Source organism: Anopheles moucheti, chromosome 3 (genome assembly GCF_943734755.1).
Source record: "Anopheles moucheti chromosome 3, idAnoMoucSN_F20_07, whole genome shotgun sequence".
NCBI lineage: Eukaryota > Metazoa > Arthropoda > Insecta > Diptera > Culicidae > Anopheles > Anopheles moucheti.
The window spans coordinates 47,609,173-47,623,941 of NC_069141.1; the positions used below are offsets into that span (position 1 = coordinate 47,609,173).

Here is a 14,769-nt window from a genome sequence, read left to right on the forward strand (position 1 = left end):
CGGTTATGTATATCTATGTGATCCTTACGAACTTTGAATTAAGTCCGCAAAGATTTCCTTGCTTTATATTACTCTTCAATTCTCTGCACTCTAGTTCTGTGGGCTTTTATCTTCCAGCAAAAGAAAAAAATATATCACACGAACCGCGAGTTGCATCCACTCGTGGTCTGGAACGAACAGTCACTCGAGGCTGCTGCTTGCTGTTCTCGAGGTTTCTTGGTTCGCATCTCCCATATTGCTTCTGTGTGCGTTATTATTTATCCCACTACCACTACTACTACTATGTTCCTTACTTCCAACTCACACACCCAATTTCATCATATTTCCTGTCTTTTAGAGTTGCTTTGCCCTTTACCTGCTGACTCTATGCAACATATCATTGCTTTGGTTAATGTTACAGTGAAGCCAAATTATGAACGGATTACAATATTTCCCAATCAAAACCGAATCTACAATCGCCAAGATAGCGCATCTTTATCGCATTGCTTGGCATAATGTAAATCCAACAAGTTCGTCATAATATTGGTGTAATCTTACACACCGTACACAAACACCTACACACATACTCTTTTCTCTCAACTAAAAGCAATACAGAAACGGACATGCGTATACATGTAAACGACAAAGAGGCAACCACAAAGCTCCGAAGAAAGATTTGGTCTCTCGGGGTTCGTAATCCTACACTAAATGTTAACACCGTTTTTCTTCGTCAATATCGCATATGAATTTGGGAACTATTGCACTGCACTGGTACCGTGAAAATGTTTATTAATCTACGCGCACACACTCTGCTGCTTTAACCTTGTACACTCTCTACACAATTAATATGTTAAATCTTAATTTTGGGGAGTGGACTTTTCGTACCTTGAACACCATTATGCATGCGTTCAATATTTCAAATTCCGACAATTCTACACAACAGGATCTTTCTACTCTCATTTCTAGCGAGAATCGATCATTATTCGCACAATTTAAGCACAATGGCCGATGCACATGGCATCATCCAAGAAGCAGCATGCATAATCAATAAAAAGAACCTTAATCCACTGAAAGGGTGTTACCATTGGATCCAATATCAATGTGTCAACACTTGGAGTGGATCAAAACGGGACGAATGTGTTAAATAAAGCACCTGTGTAATATAAATCGATTTAGAAAATGTATGGAAGAAAGCACTTACGATGCCCACGATGCTGAGAATTAATATGTCACGCCACACACACAAAGATCCGTCGGAAAGATTTTTTTCCCTGCCCAAGGTGTATGCAGAAAGTGACCCTGAATAATGAATTATGGTAGGTTGCACTGCTTTGCTCGCCCATAGTCTTTGTTGTCTTCCGGTTCGTATCAGTTTTGTTTGGACGGTACGAACAGGCAAAAGTTCATTTGATTTTGCCTCTAATGCTTCGAAATTTAGCATAACATAGTTACTCAGCAGTGTAGCATAAACAAGTTAAATGTGCTCAATAATTGAAGATTTGAGCAACTGAAATATGGATGCAAGTTAAATTTGCATGCATTCCAACCAAAGTGGGTATAGATTCCAGGTGGGCTATTGTGGGATTTGACATCGGTGTTTTAAAAAAATGAAACAAGAATTTGACAGCTGTAGGTTCGATCGTTTGTCAATGCATGTGTATGCTACGAGAAAACTAGTATCGTCCTGTAAGTACGCGCAAAGAGTAAACAGATTGGATTGAAGAATTTAATTAAATCATTCAAACAGACATTTTTTATCTAATTGCGGCGAGTGTAATGTAAAGATTTCTGGCATAGTTGTTGTTAAGGATCAATTCAAGTATTCCAGGGATGATATACTGTAATGAGTTTTTGCGTGTAAACTCGACCTAAGGTATAGGCGAACTATGTACAGGCAGTCCCCGAGATACGCGGTTCCTCTTATACGCGGATTCCGAGATACGCGGTTTTTGGAAATTTGACTGCTGAGCTAGTTTATAGCACAAAATCTATTCAAAAAGGTGAAACTTGGTCGAAAATACCTTTTTTATCACATAAAACATTTCTTTCTAACTTATTTTAATGTATTCTTTCTTAAAATCGCCTGATTCGGTGAAAAAATTAAGTCCACAGAAGGAAGTCAACTCTGTGACTTTGAAGTATAAACGAAATTGCACCAGGATTCGACTTACGCGGAAATTCGAGTTACGCGGATTTTTTCCGGATTATAGCGGTCCGCTATAATAGCGTATCTCGAGGACTGCCTGTACATATAAATTTGGTTTGTGTGAATAAAGGATTAGTTGTCTGTTAGTTGTCTTCCGAGTCAGTCTTATTCATTAAGACGATGAACAAATCACAACAGGTTATGGGCCCAGGCACCATGGAGAAAGTCATTCTCGGATTACCACGGCAAACACTTTTCATAGACCAGCGGGTTAGTGGGGTTTCTAGCCGATCAATGCTTAGAAACAGTGCATGATGCGAAAACCGCGAAGCGAATGTGGAATTGATTAAACGAAGTGTACGCGAACAAATGTGTAAGGCCTCCTCCACACGGGCCGCGGCCGCCGCGGTACCGCGGAAAACGCGTATGCCACTTGGCCGCGGTCGCCTGCCAAATCTCCGCGGCAGGCTGTCATTCTCCGCGGCAGACTGTCAAACAGGCGCGGAAACGCGGCTTTGTTCAAGATGGACAAGTCTGCGGAACTGTTCACAACCGCGGAAATTGACAGCTTGCCGCGGAGAATGACAGCCTGCCGCGGAGATTTGGCAGGCGACCGCGGCCAAGTGGCATACAAGTTATACGCGTTTTCCGCGGTACCGCGGCGGCCGCGGCCCGTGTGGAGGAGGCCTAACAAGTCGTACAATTTCAACGAAACAACTCACACTACTCAAGATGCACGAAGGTGATTCTATGCGTGCGCATATTATTGCTTTTGAAGACATGAAGAACTTGACTTTGACTGAAGAAGACAAGGCAGCTCCGGACGGCTGGTTCAAATGTAATAGAATGGAAAGTAATTTCCAAACTTTTTCTAAGTTTACCCGATTCATATGACCGGCTGGTCACGGCGCTTGAAAACCTCCCGGAAGAGGAATTAAGTATGGAACTAGTAATGCAACGTTTCTAAGGCCGACTCCACACGGTCCGCGGTCGCCGCGGTACCACGGAAAAGACGGCCTGTGGAGACGGCCTAACTGGGAAGTCTATAGACTTCGAATGGGCAAATGGGTAAATGTTCTTTGGGTAGGTTTTAGGCATATCGTGAAGTGCGAATAACCCCGGTGGCATAACATCTTAAATCTCTGGTCCTATTTCCAACCCACTGTGCGATTGCAAATAAACGTCAATAGTCGATTTTGGCAGCCCATCTGACAGGTTCTGATGAACGTGAAAGTCGTGGTGTAAAATTTTCAGATTTCCTACGCTAAATTTGCTGTGAAAGTAAGTTTCCACGGGCGTAAATCATTCTGTTTTTACGTGATATCGGTAAAGACCTGTAGTCTCTGGATTCAGGCACACTAAAAAGAGCATACTCGGCACTGTAGGTGTGAAACACATGAGTAAATCATTCCCGTGTGGAGAACGATTTCGACGTAGCTAGTGAGTGGGGTTGGCTAGTGTAACGAGAAAGGACGAGAAGGAGTGAAATAAAAAAGAAAGACAAGATTTACTAATGTCACTCGTTTCACCGATGACTGTCCACCCTGTCCCGCACGCGCTAAATATGGGCCTGTGCGAAAAAATGCATCTGCAGCAGTGAGAATCACTCAGCTGCTCAGTGCGCACCGTGCCATCTCGTTGTCTCGCAACACACCGTTAACTCGGAAAGTCGCGTGTGCGTGTGTGTGCATGGGTGATGGGAGTTGTGTCATTTGCGACGGCCAGTGCTGCTGCTGTGCGAACTTTGTAATCAATAGGACGGCCAAATTGCATTTCGTAAATCAATTAATAAACGCAGAACGTGTCTCACACTAACGCTATATTTAAATATATTGTTGTTGGTTTGTTTTCCGTGTTCTTTTTGCAGAAGATGTCCAACACAACGCATCGGTATCGGTACAAAAATGTTGGTCTGGACTCCACAGAAATGCGGCGCCGGCGGGAGGAGGAAGGAATTCAATTGCGAAAGCAAAAACGTGAACAACAGCTGATTAAGCGTCGTAACGTCAACGTGGCTGACGAGATCGATCAGGAAGCAATTCTTTCGGTAAGCGATTAACAAACTGTAATAATGGATTCTATCATTATAACACCATGTTCGTGGATTTGTATTTATACAGGATGAGACGACATCGACCGATAACCGGTCGCTTATACAACCGGCAGTCATCAATGCATTGTATAGCGAAAACGTCGAAGAACAGCTGATTGCCACACAAAAGTTTCGCCGGTTGCTCTCCAAAGAGCCAAACCCTCCAATCGACATGGTAATCAAGCACAACATCGTACCACGGTTGGTACAATTTTTGGGAAATTCGCAAAACTCTACACTACAGGTAGGAGATGAAACGGTTGCAGCTGTCTGGCGGGTTGTATAATTACATTGGATTGTACATTTTGATTCACTTACAGTTTGAAGCTGCCTGGGCACTCACAAACATCGCATCCGGTACGTCAGAACAAACGAGCGTAGTGATAGCAGCCGGCGCTGTGCCAATCTTTGTCGATCTTATGAAAAGTCCCCACGAGGATGTGCAGGAGCAGGCGATTTGGGCGTTGGGTAATATTGCTGGTGACTCTCCCGAGTGTCGGGATTGTGTATTGGATCACGATGTGCTGGAACCTTTGCTACAGTAAGTTATCCGTGCGAGAAATTGTACAATAGCAAGCAGGTGCGATAATTGATGATGTGAAATTTGCAGCGTTTTGAGTACCTCTCACCGTCTAACATTAACGCGCAACGCTGTCTGGGCGCTGTCAAATATGTGCAGAGGTAAGAATCCTCCACCCGATTTTACGAAGGTCGAGAAATGCCTCCCCATCCTGTCGCAACTAATGTTCCACAACGATGTGGAGGTGCTGGGCGATGCGGTGTGGGCTGTCAGCTATTTGTCCGACGGTTCGAACGATAACATCCAAGCCGTTATCGATGCTGGTTGCAGTCGGCGTTTGATCGAGCTTCTTTCGTAAGTGTGACACAATAACAAACAACTCATCGGTTTTAGGAAGTTGTTGCGCCATGAATCGTATTATAGCTCCAATTGTTATCGCGTCGATGATAATACTGGAAGCACAGCTATGGTAGAGGAAGTGTGTTTAAATAATCAAATTTGCTTTTGTCGTTTTTTTTGTCAGGCACAGTCACAACAACGTGGTGTCTGCGGCGTTGCGCGCGGTAGGCAATATTGTCACCGGCAACGACACCCAAACGCAGCTGATCCTGAACTGCAATGCCTTACCCTCCATTCTGCAGCTGCTCAGCTCCACGAAAGAGGCGGTCCGCAAGGAAGCGTGCTGGACCATCTCGAACATTGCGGCCGGCAACCGGAATCAGATCCAGGCAGCGATCGATGCCAACATCTTCCCGAGCATAATCGATCTGCTGCAGAAAGCCGACTTCAAAACCCGAAAAGAAGCCGCCTGGGCTATCACGAACGCAACTAGCGGTGGTACTGTACAACAAATCAAGTATCTAGTAAGTCTGCCCGTAATTGGCTGGTGGCCGGTCGTGTAACCCGCTGGTCTATGAAAAGTGTTTGCCAAACATAAAATGTCAATCGTACGGAGAAACTGTCAAAATTCTGTTTGGCAAACTGCGGAAAACAAAATCATGCCGAAAAAATGTTTGGCAAACAAATTGGCACACCTTTGACAAACTATTTGCTCGAACCAGCGGGTAAGCGACGTGGTGCAGCATCTTAATAATATTCGTTACACTGATTTGCAGGTTGATGTCGGTTGCATACCGCCCATGTGCGAGTTGCTGACCGTAATGGATCCCAAAATAGTTACCGTAGCACTAAACGGGTTGGAGAACATTCTGAAGGTGGGCGAAGAACAACGAACCAAACCGAACCCATACGCTGTAATGATCGAAGAATGTTACGGTAGGTTGCTGAGATATTGTGGGTCGAATGTTCTGGCCTGTCTGGTTGTTTATGTGGTAAGCCGGTACCCTTTAACAAACGATTTTTTTCTGCAACTTTAGGGCTCGACAAGCTGGAGTTTTTACAATCGCACCAGAACAATGATATTTACGAGAAGGCATTTAGCATAATCCAAAAGTACTTTAGCAACGACGACGAGGATCTGGCGGTGGCACCGAGCACGGATAACAATCAGTTTCAGTTCAATGCAGACCAATCGGTGCCAATGGATGGGTTCCAATTTTAAAACCACTCCCTCCCTCTCTCTATCTCCCTTACTCCCCCTCCTAATCTGCACAACCCCAAACAAGCTCTGCGATATTTGGACTCCCGGAATGTTGTTGGCTGTGTGGGAAAGTTTTCCTTCCCGGCAAACATTCCGGTGCTTATTAACATCCGCCAACACAGGGTTATATTTGTAATGGCAGAGAATAACTAGGTGGGCCATCATGAATGGCAATAGAGAATTTCGGAGACACGAAACGTGATCAGCCCATCAGACGGTAGAAACCACAGGTACATATATACATACAAAACACTCCCACTTCATTTTTCGTGTTAAATTGCGCATGGGAGTAGTTCGTAGTCTACAAATTATAAATATAACCATGTAAAGAGAAATTTTACGTTAAAAAGATGCCGAAATACGGGAGATAGGGATTACGAAATGCTATCGATATGATGAAGATATGAGCAAGCTTATCTAATTTATTGTACATCCAGGCCTTAATCTTGTTGCATCCCTCTTCTCCTTTTGTATATCCGACGCTTACACTAGAGACTCTTCCGTAACAATAGGCCATCAAAGTCGTACATACAAAGTCACCGGGAAAAAAAAACCAAACAAACTGGAGAACACCTATAGTAGGTAGATTGCTAAGACCTAAAGGACATTTTTTCCGAATGACGTGCGGAAACATTACTACTGATACATATATACATCAATTTACATGTTTTTTAACTCAACTTAAAACCACCTCCGGCTAACGAAACATCTCCCTTTCTTCTATGTTCTTATTTGGCGTAACGATCCACTAGAACGTTCCGACTGCGTACTGGTTTAAAATACCTTACTGTTATGGCGAATTCGGAAAGTCACCCAGCTAGACGCATCCGATTCGATGTACCCTTAAATCATCCATAATTTAACGGGTATTTTTAGGGTAAACTATGGGCGAAATAGCAGTCGTTAATTTACTCATCTGTGCAGTTTAACATATTGATATTGATGAGTCAAGGTTTGCTAAAATGAGGGAACATCTTTTACTGACCACGGCAAGAATAAACGTCGTACTACGTCTTAATCTCATTTTCTAGCCATAAATATCTTAAAACGCGTCACTTTTGGAGGCGTCATTACGTTGCCACATGCGAATGGCAACGAAGCCTTATGAAGAAAACTGCTCAAATGGGTAAAGTAACAGCGGTGTCGCCGTACTGGGCCTTTCTTGTGGAACTGCTGGAACGGGATCGGCGTGTTGTTCAGATCAATGGCACGCCACGCTGAGACCGATCCGCCAACCAGCTTTGCTTGTAAGCTTTTGTAATATGCTTTAACCATGTGTAAAGGAAAATGTGTTTCTACCACTGCTCCCTATATCATTTTTCAACATTGCTGGATAAAGAGTTTTGGTTAGTTTTGTTAATACCGACAACCTCCCGCACAATAAACGCCCTCTAAAACCTGTGAAAACCAGGGAACAGAGGAATGTCGTCCGTAGCCGATTAATAAATTGAAATATTCCAACCTCACACCAACGCAAGGGTGGTCTCTGGTGGTGACTAGACTACCGCGTATGCCGATTGTTCGCAAAACGAAAAAAAAACAAACCTAAATTAACAATAAAAATATTCACCATTTATCTCTTGGAAGAACCAAATGTGTTTTTATGTAGTACATTTTCAAAATGGCTGAACGGTAGCCATTCTGGCGATGCAGAGTTTAACGTGATAATGAATGGGTGTGCGGGACGGCGCAATGACCATTTAAGCATTTTGTATTATTTTCTTCCATAGGGTACTCTTGGGCGTTGGATTCTAGTTCCGATATTTCATCTCGCACAGGTTCAGGGTCTTGAGCAGTCGGTTGCTTCGGTGAATGGGTGACAGTTTCCTGAGAGTGGTGCCTTCTGACTTGAACACACGCGGAGTCAATGGAGACCTGATGCTTAAATGAAGCGTTACAAAGAGAACTCCCTGCCTGCGAGGGAATGTGTCCTACCTGCGAAGGAAGGTGGAAGAAAGGAGTACAAAGATGTAACTCCCTTATGTATTAATATTCATTATATTCTTCTTCTTTTGGTTCACTCATAGTAAATCACTGAAAAGGCTTGCTGACAAGATTAGGCCCCCAATATGTTTCCAGGAAATTCATTCTAGTCCTCCTCCACCCCTGGATGTATCCAATCTCCGATTGGCCAGGTTTCTCTTGATTCAGTCAACGAGCGCGTTGCGCTCCTGCACACCTCGCGTCGAGCAGGGCGTTGATCGTGGTAGGGTATGAGTCCGGCATCCTCATCATATGCCTTAGCCATCTTATCCTTCCGACCTTGACCAACTTCAGGATGTGTACTTCGACAACCAGCTGATTCGTCATCCATATCCACACACTCTGCTCTTAAATACCGCTAACGATAGTCCATAGCTGCTTTCAGCGTTGGTAAACCACTGTCCGTCCGGTGAACCTGGTCCGCTAGTTCTGGGGGAAAGGAATTAGGAATCCTGGCGCATCCTCGCTAAACCACTACTCGACCGGATCCAACCCTGCCGATACGCTGATGTGCGTAGTACTCCTTGCAGAGCTGTGTGTGCTGTGCACTCTTTTCGTCCAACCACCTGCTGCTTCGACGTCCTTATGGGTCTGTTGGCTCTTCACCTTCACCTAAAAGAAAGATTAATGAGAAGAAAATAGACATTAAACGTTCTTCGGATGTTGCATCGCCAAATAGCATCGACATTGTTTGGCGAGGTTATCGCCGTCGCTGTCGTCTTCGCTGTGCCGTCGGCTGGCTCACTTCAATCCACTGTTGCATTCCCTGCGATCGGGGACATGGGCACAAGGGAACAGTACATGAGCCACATCTTCCACGGGGTTGGTGCAGACTGGGCAGTTCGATGACCCGTCCAGGATGGCTTTCTCGATAAAGTAGCTACGGAGAAATCTATGCCCTGTAAGGATTTGTCAGACGGATATGTCCGGTATCAGCCTCCTCATCCATATTCCTGAAGTCATCGGTTGCGCTCCTGCATCTGTGCATTGCTGTTGCCAATGCCTTAGAATTTCTTCGTGTTGCCATTTCCTGATGTCTGACGATGTTCCTCTCGTTGCTTTGAACTCGTAGTGGCAGCGAATTTCCTCGTCTATTAGAAGCACAAGCGGGATGGTATCAACGACAACACATGCCGCATCGTACGAGACCGCCTGGAAGGCACTAGCCACATGAAGTACTCCGGTGCGATGTGACCATTGAATAGTGGTGCGATCTGTTTGTTTTGCTAGTGGCCATCTTGCCCATGCCGCTGCTCCATATCGGTTGATGCTATTAGCGAGGTTCGCCAGTAAGATCTCTCTTGTTCGGCATCAGAGCGGTCAAGACGTTACTCATCAAAGTTCGTCCCCCAGGTTTTTCAGCGTCTCAGTCGAGGTGATGGAGTGACCTCCCGCCTCTGGCTGTCTGGTGAAGCTGTGCTACGCTTAGTAGTAGCAAAGGGCGATGAGAATTTCCATCCACCATCACCAGACATATGACGTGATTCGTACTAGTTTGGTAAGTTTGAATTCCAAATGAGATTCCAAAAGAGCTCATTGCTCTACAGTTTTACCCTGCTATCGTATCCTTCGTCATCTTCTCCAAGATCTGCCGCATTGTGAAGAACTGAAGCTGAGCTATATTTTCATCGAAGAGTATTCCAATTTAAAGATTCCAATCACAAGGCTTCGATTCACTACCCCATTCCTCAGTAACGCCTTACATTATGGCCCTTAACTGCTACTGGCCGTACTGCTGCATTGGTGTTCTATAGCTATGTCCGATCTATGGTACCGCAGGCCGCCTCTAATAAATTTATTTAGCGTTAGCCGCAGAGTGAAGATTGGGTCGGTGGTGGATTTTCCTTCAACATACCCAGCTTGGTAGCTTCCGACGAAATCTTTGACCAGGGACCCAAGTCTACAGTAGAGAATTCGGAACAGGATCTTGTAGGCGGCATTTAAATGTCTCGGAAGTTGGCACAGTTGGCAAGTAATACAGGCACTTTTCTAAATGTTGCCCAAGGTTGTGAAATGTTATTAAGTTCTTTCAACATTCCGTTTGCCTGTACGCGACAACCACTGACTGTGTTACCAAGTTTTGATATTTTGTATTTTGCAATCACTTCATACTAACCGTAAGATATTCCGTGTAATTCTAACAAATGATAATATTGCATTATTTGTCACAAGTGATAATGCATGTTTAAATACCACGCGCTGCATAGTGTTACATTAGTGTTGGCAACCACCCTGTGTTGTAACGCTGTCACTCTCAATGACAGTTACACACTATCATTGTAGTAGTAAGAACGCGGTACAAATCAGGATGGAGATCAGAGAGCGTTGACTGACCGAACGGATAAGAGCGTTTTAATCTATTTTATTAAAATTGTATTTTAAGTTAATAATAAAGTCCTAAACCAAAGAACGCAAAAAATTAACAAATAATATAGTTGCGAAGAGAGGGGCCGGACCAATCCCACGCACGTACCAATCCCAATCCCGGACTATCGAGCTTTCGGGTCAATGAAGTCCAGGCAGATCTCGATCTCGATTTGGTGTATCGATAAAAGTAGGAAATAAGAAGCGCAAAGATTTAGAGCAATAGATAACATTTAAAACAATCGGACGAACTTTTAACATAATTCGTGTTTCGTGATAACTGGAATTAGAGTGTACAATACAACACAAACGCATTCTAGTAGGATCTTTTCCACTTTATTACCATTACACAATATGCAACTTTGTATAAGCATAACAGGACATTCGTTTTAGCCAGGATTAGGGTTTGTTTCCCAATGTACAGCACACACACACGATTTGTTTATGACTATTTTACTCCCTTTAATATACAGAAAGGCCACAGGTTGTGTTTTGTTTTGTGTCGTGTTTAATCACTGTGCACAACACCCGCACTAGAGCTTCTCTCCACTGGTCAAGTTGGTAAAGGAAAATATATTTCGTATAAAATTATGATCATGTAGTAACGATAGTTGGACAAAATAAGCAGTTACAACATAAAACAATTAGTTTTCCCTTTTTACAATGGAAAGAAATGAATATAAAAAACAACACAGTTCTCTTTGCGTGGTTACACACACGTGGACAGTTCAAATATCTTGTTTTTATAGCCCTACCACGTACTTAGAGCATTAAACCTTTCTACCTTTAAATGGTTTGCCTGCAGTTTGAAATTGATAACAGGTAAGGTAGTGGGACGAGGAGAATTGTTTTGTTGTTACTGTGTCAATTAAATTTGTTTCATCCGCATATACTACAAGTACTTACATAGGCAGATCGATTTTACGGTAGCATTAACATCTTAAAGATCAATAGAGAGCGAGAAATAGAGAGAAAGAGAGAAAGGGGAGATAGAACGATATTTTGTTGTATTGTTTTATTCGTTTTTTTGTTTGTTTGTTTGTTTGTTTGTTTTGTCGTTTAAGTTTTTATTTAAAGATTTATTTATTAGCTTTAACTTTATGTGTGATTTCTATTTCGATTCCGCACCGTTATATGTGTATGAATATGATGTTATGATGCGCTTGTAGTTGACCGCATGGACCACAATGTTCTTTTTTTCTCTTCAGTGGTTAACGAATAAATAATTTAAAGACAATGGTGGTACACAGGCAGCTAGTAGTTACAACAAAATGGTGTTAAAATTATCCCCCGTTTTGTTTCTTTTCCTTCCCACAAATGTACACAAATATATATTATGATCCTCTCTCGTGTAAATGGACGCGGCGACATAGTGTATAAGTTGGGGTTAGTTGCACCGCATGCATTTTGATTTTGATTTTGTGTCCCAATTTGCTACTCTCCTGTTTTGTCTGTCCTCTTTCTTTTAACTACTCTCGTCCTTTTTTTTCATATTCCTATACTGGCTAACAATTTTTTTTTTACATAATGTTCATCCTGTTTTGATGTCTCATCACTAGGGAAACGCATAACACACGCGTGTTTCTACTTGTTGCGCGTGTGTGTAGCAATTGTTTTCGTTGATATAGTTTTTCCACCTATCTTTACTTCGGCTTAAAAGCCAAACTCAATAACACACACACGGTGCCGGTGCTCGTTTAGGAGCGATCGGAGTATCGTTCTCGTTCCACCATAACGTCGTTGACAAGGGAGAAAAGCGGTAACACATTGGCCGTTTGCAAGCAAGCACAATTTCTTGTTTCACCATCTAAATGACTAAGCGCGATGCGTGCGCGATCTCTCGTTTCTGCCCTTACGTGATCTAAACATTAATATAGTTTCGTTTCGCTCTAACGGCTGCGTTAAACAAAAACACAAACAATTGTCACGCATTTTGATTTGCCCGCTGCTGTGTTGTAAAGAGAAGCGGTTGTGGTTATTATTTGATAGTAAAAAGGCATCTTCAGTGAATATAGGCCGTTCGCTACGCTACACTACTACATGTTGTCCTTCCGTTTCTTATCTCGTCTTCACATTCAACCTGTTTTTCTCTTCCTCGTTTGCTCCACTTTTATCCACAAACGCACACACATACAAACTCGCATTTTCTTTTCCTCTAATGTCCTTGCCGCAATAAACTGCTTTTTGTTGTTTTGTGTTCATTTGATTTTCCTTTCTAACTACAACGTTATCTTACTACGCTCTGCAGGTTTTTAATTGTGCTTTACGACAGACTAGTTCCAATCGCAAAACGTGGGCACACACACACACACATGTGTCGAGAAACAAACGAAAAACTAAACGAAAAAGGACAACAACATTGTATCATGATGGCTCTATTAGTGAAATAAAAAACAAAACATTGAATCCTTATGTGCTGCATCGCAAAAGGAAAGGATAAGTCAACAGAGAGATAGGGCACAAGAGAATAAAACGCACACAGGACAGAATACTTAATACAATAGACGAAGAAAGAGAACAGGCGCACACATTCAACGAGGAGCATAAAAGTAGCATCCAGCGGGGTCGCGGGTGCGCTGTACAGATAAATAAGTTATGCGATCGATGATCATATCATATGAATGGCGCTGGCGAATGAACTAATGGGTGAAAGAAGCTCCTTTCTGGATTGCTACACATTGAAATCCTGCGCACCGTTTTACGTCCGTAACACGATCCTCCGCCGGGAACCTTCCACTAACGATGGTGATGGTGGCGATGAAAGTAATGATGATGATGAAGATGATGATTATGCTGCGTAGGGATGGCTGTGTCGCGTTTACATCAGCTTCTGCTTAGCGCACTCCGGACAGATGACGTCCTGCTCGTCGGTGATGAAACCGCGCCCAACCAGCGACGTTTTGCACATGGCACAGATGAAACAATCGTTGTGCCAGTGGCGATCCTCGAACGAGATGAAGCGCGTACCGCCGATGCCTGTGCAAGGAAACGACACAAAAACCACAGTTAATACGACACGCTTTTCTCGAGTGATTCGGTTCGAGGGTTCGAGGTTTAACTAACCAGTAATGGGCTTGGTACAGGAGGTGCATCTCTTCGCGAACAGTTCACCGAAACATTCGGCACAGTAGGGTTTCTCGTCGCGGCTTGTGAAGCGCTGGCCAGCAAGCGATACCTGGCAGTGCGTACACGTGAAACACTCACGGTGCCACGGTTCGTTCTTGTACGTTACACCACCGCTCGTGATGATCTGTGAAGTGACGATGAAACAATGGTATTAGAATGGCGCGAATGGCGTCAGCCGTATTCGTAGGCCCTTGGGCACAGTTACCTTCTTGCATTTGATGCATCGGGTGGCGTACTTCTCCTCGTAGCAGCCGGCACAGTAGATCTCCTGCTCGCGAGGAATAAACGATTTAGTGCCGATGGCGGTTTTGCAGACGCAGCAGCAGAAGCACTTCTCGTGCCACTGTCTGGTTTTGTACTCCATCTTCTTCGTGCCTGGAGAATCGAGGGAGAGAAGAAGAAATAAAGAAGGGAATTAACACAATTGAAATTAATGGCAACATCTTTCTTGATCATTTAAATTAAATTCACTATATAACTTCAATTAAATATAATAATTAGCCACTTAGTTGCAATCTTGACAAGTAGAACCAGAAAAAGTCGTCAAAATATCACTTCAAACTCAACCAATCTGCACTCTGCACGCTTTTATTGCCACACCTGTTCCACGCGTATCAAATAAACGGACACTTCAAACGGGTATGTCGCCACTAGCAAATACTTCAGCTGAGAACGGCACCGCATCACGTTCGAACACCACCACCTGCTCTTATTAGCCGGTGGATTTTCGACGACGACATAGATCGATTACAAAGGCACGTGTTGCGCACCCATCCCGAAACGGAGGCTATCGTCATCCCTTTACCGATGAGACTTGCACAACACATCTTTAGTCCTCTTATTATGTCAACGGTGCGGGTATACGTATACATAGCGCACCGGGCTTATCTGGTAAGACCGAGTGCCTCCATTAATCCGCTAAACATTACTGTTGTTTATTATTTGCCCTACCACATTCC

At 43.6% G+C, this 14,769-nt stretch overlaps 2 protein-coding genes across 12 annotated transcripts in view; one reads left to right on the forward strand and one right to left on the reverse strand.

The window, feature by feature from the left end:
* Nucleotides 1–3,297: 3,297 nt before the first annotated feature.
* Nucleotides 3,298–7,918, forward strand: LOC128305911 (importin subunit alpha-7). 2 transcript variants are annotated; one of them, XM_053043547.1, is made up of 8 exons: nucleotides 3,298–3,406; nucleotides 3,993–4,172; nucleotides 4,246–4,461; nucleotides 4,538–4,758; nucleotides 4,828–5,091; nucleotides 5,261–5,600; nucleotides 5,853–6,012; nucleotides 6,114–7,918. In XM_053043547.1, the coding sequence occupies exons 2-8, from the start codon at nucleotides 3,996–3,998 to the stop codon at nucleotides 6,296–6,298; spliced, it is 1,563 nt and encodes a 520-aa protein (XP_052899507.1). In that variant the 5' UTR covers nucleotides 3,298–3,406; nucleotides 3,993–3,995; the 3' UTR covers nucleotides 6,299–7,918. The 2 variants fall into 2 exon arrangements, with proteins under 2 accessions (XP_052899507.1, XP_052899508.1); XM_053043548.1 differs by lacking the exon at nucleotides 3,298–3,406 and adding an exon at nucleotides 3,834–3,901.
* A 3,090-nt stretch (nucleotides 7,919–11,008) lies between these two features.
* Nucleotides 11,009–14,769, reverse strand: part of LOC128305463 (four and a half LIM domains protein 2) — a 78,941-nt gene continuing 75,180 nt past the window's right edge. For all 10 annotated transcript variants that reach the window (XM_053042914.1, XM_053042913.1, XM_053042917.1 and 7 more), the window contains 3 exons: nucleotides 14,016–14,185; nucleotides 13,748–13,934; nucleotides 11,009–13,660 (listed from right to left, as the gene is read on the reverse strand). In XM_053042914.1, the coding sequence (XP_052898874.1) occupies nucleotides 13,503–13,660; nucleotides 13,748–13,934; nucleotides 14,016–14,185 (515 nt within the window). In that variant the 3' untranslated portion in view covers nucleotides 11,009–13,502. The remainder of the gene's footprint in view (nucleotides 13,661–13,747; nucleotides 13,935–14,015; nucleotides 14,186–14,769) is intronic.

Bases quoted from the DNA above. Each gene is read 5' to 3' on its own strand.
- LOC128305911 (XM_053043547.1), top strand. From the start codon at position 3,996: ATGTCCAACACAACGCATCGGTATCGGTACAAAAATGTTGGTCTGGAC. The intron at 4,759-4,827 runs GTAAGTTATCCG...TGAAATTTGCAG, and splicing joins GTGCTGGAACCTTTGCTACA to CGTTTTGAGTACCTCTCACC. The intron at 6,013-6,113 runs GTAGGTTGCTGA...CTGCAACTTTAG, and splicing joins AATGATCGAAGAATGTTACG to GGCTCGACAAGCTGGAGTTT.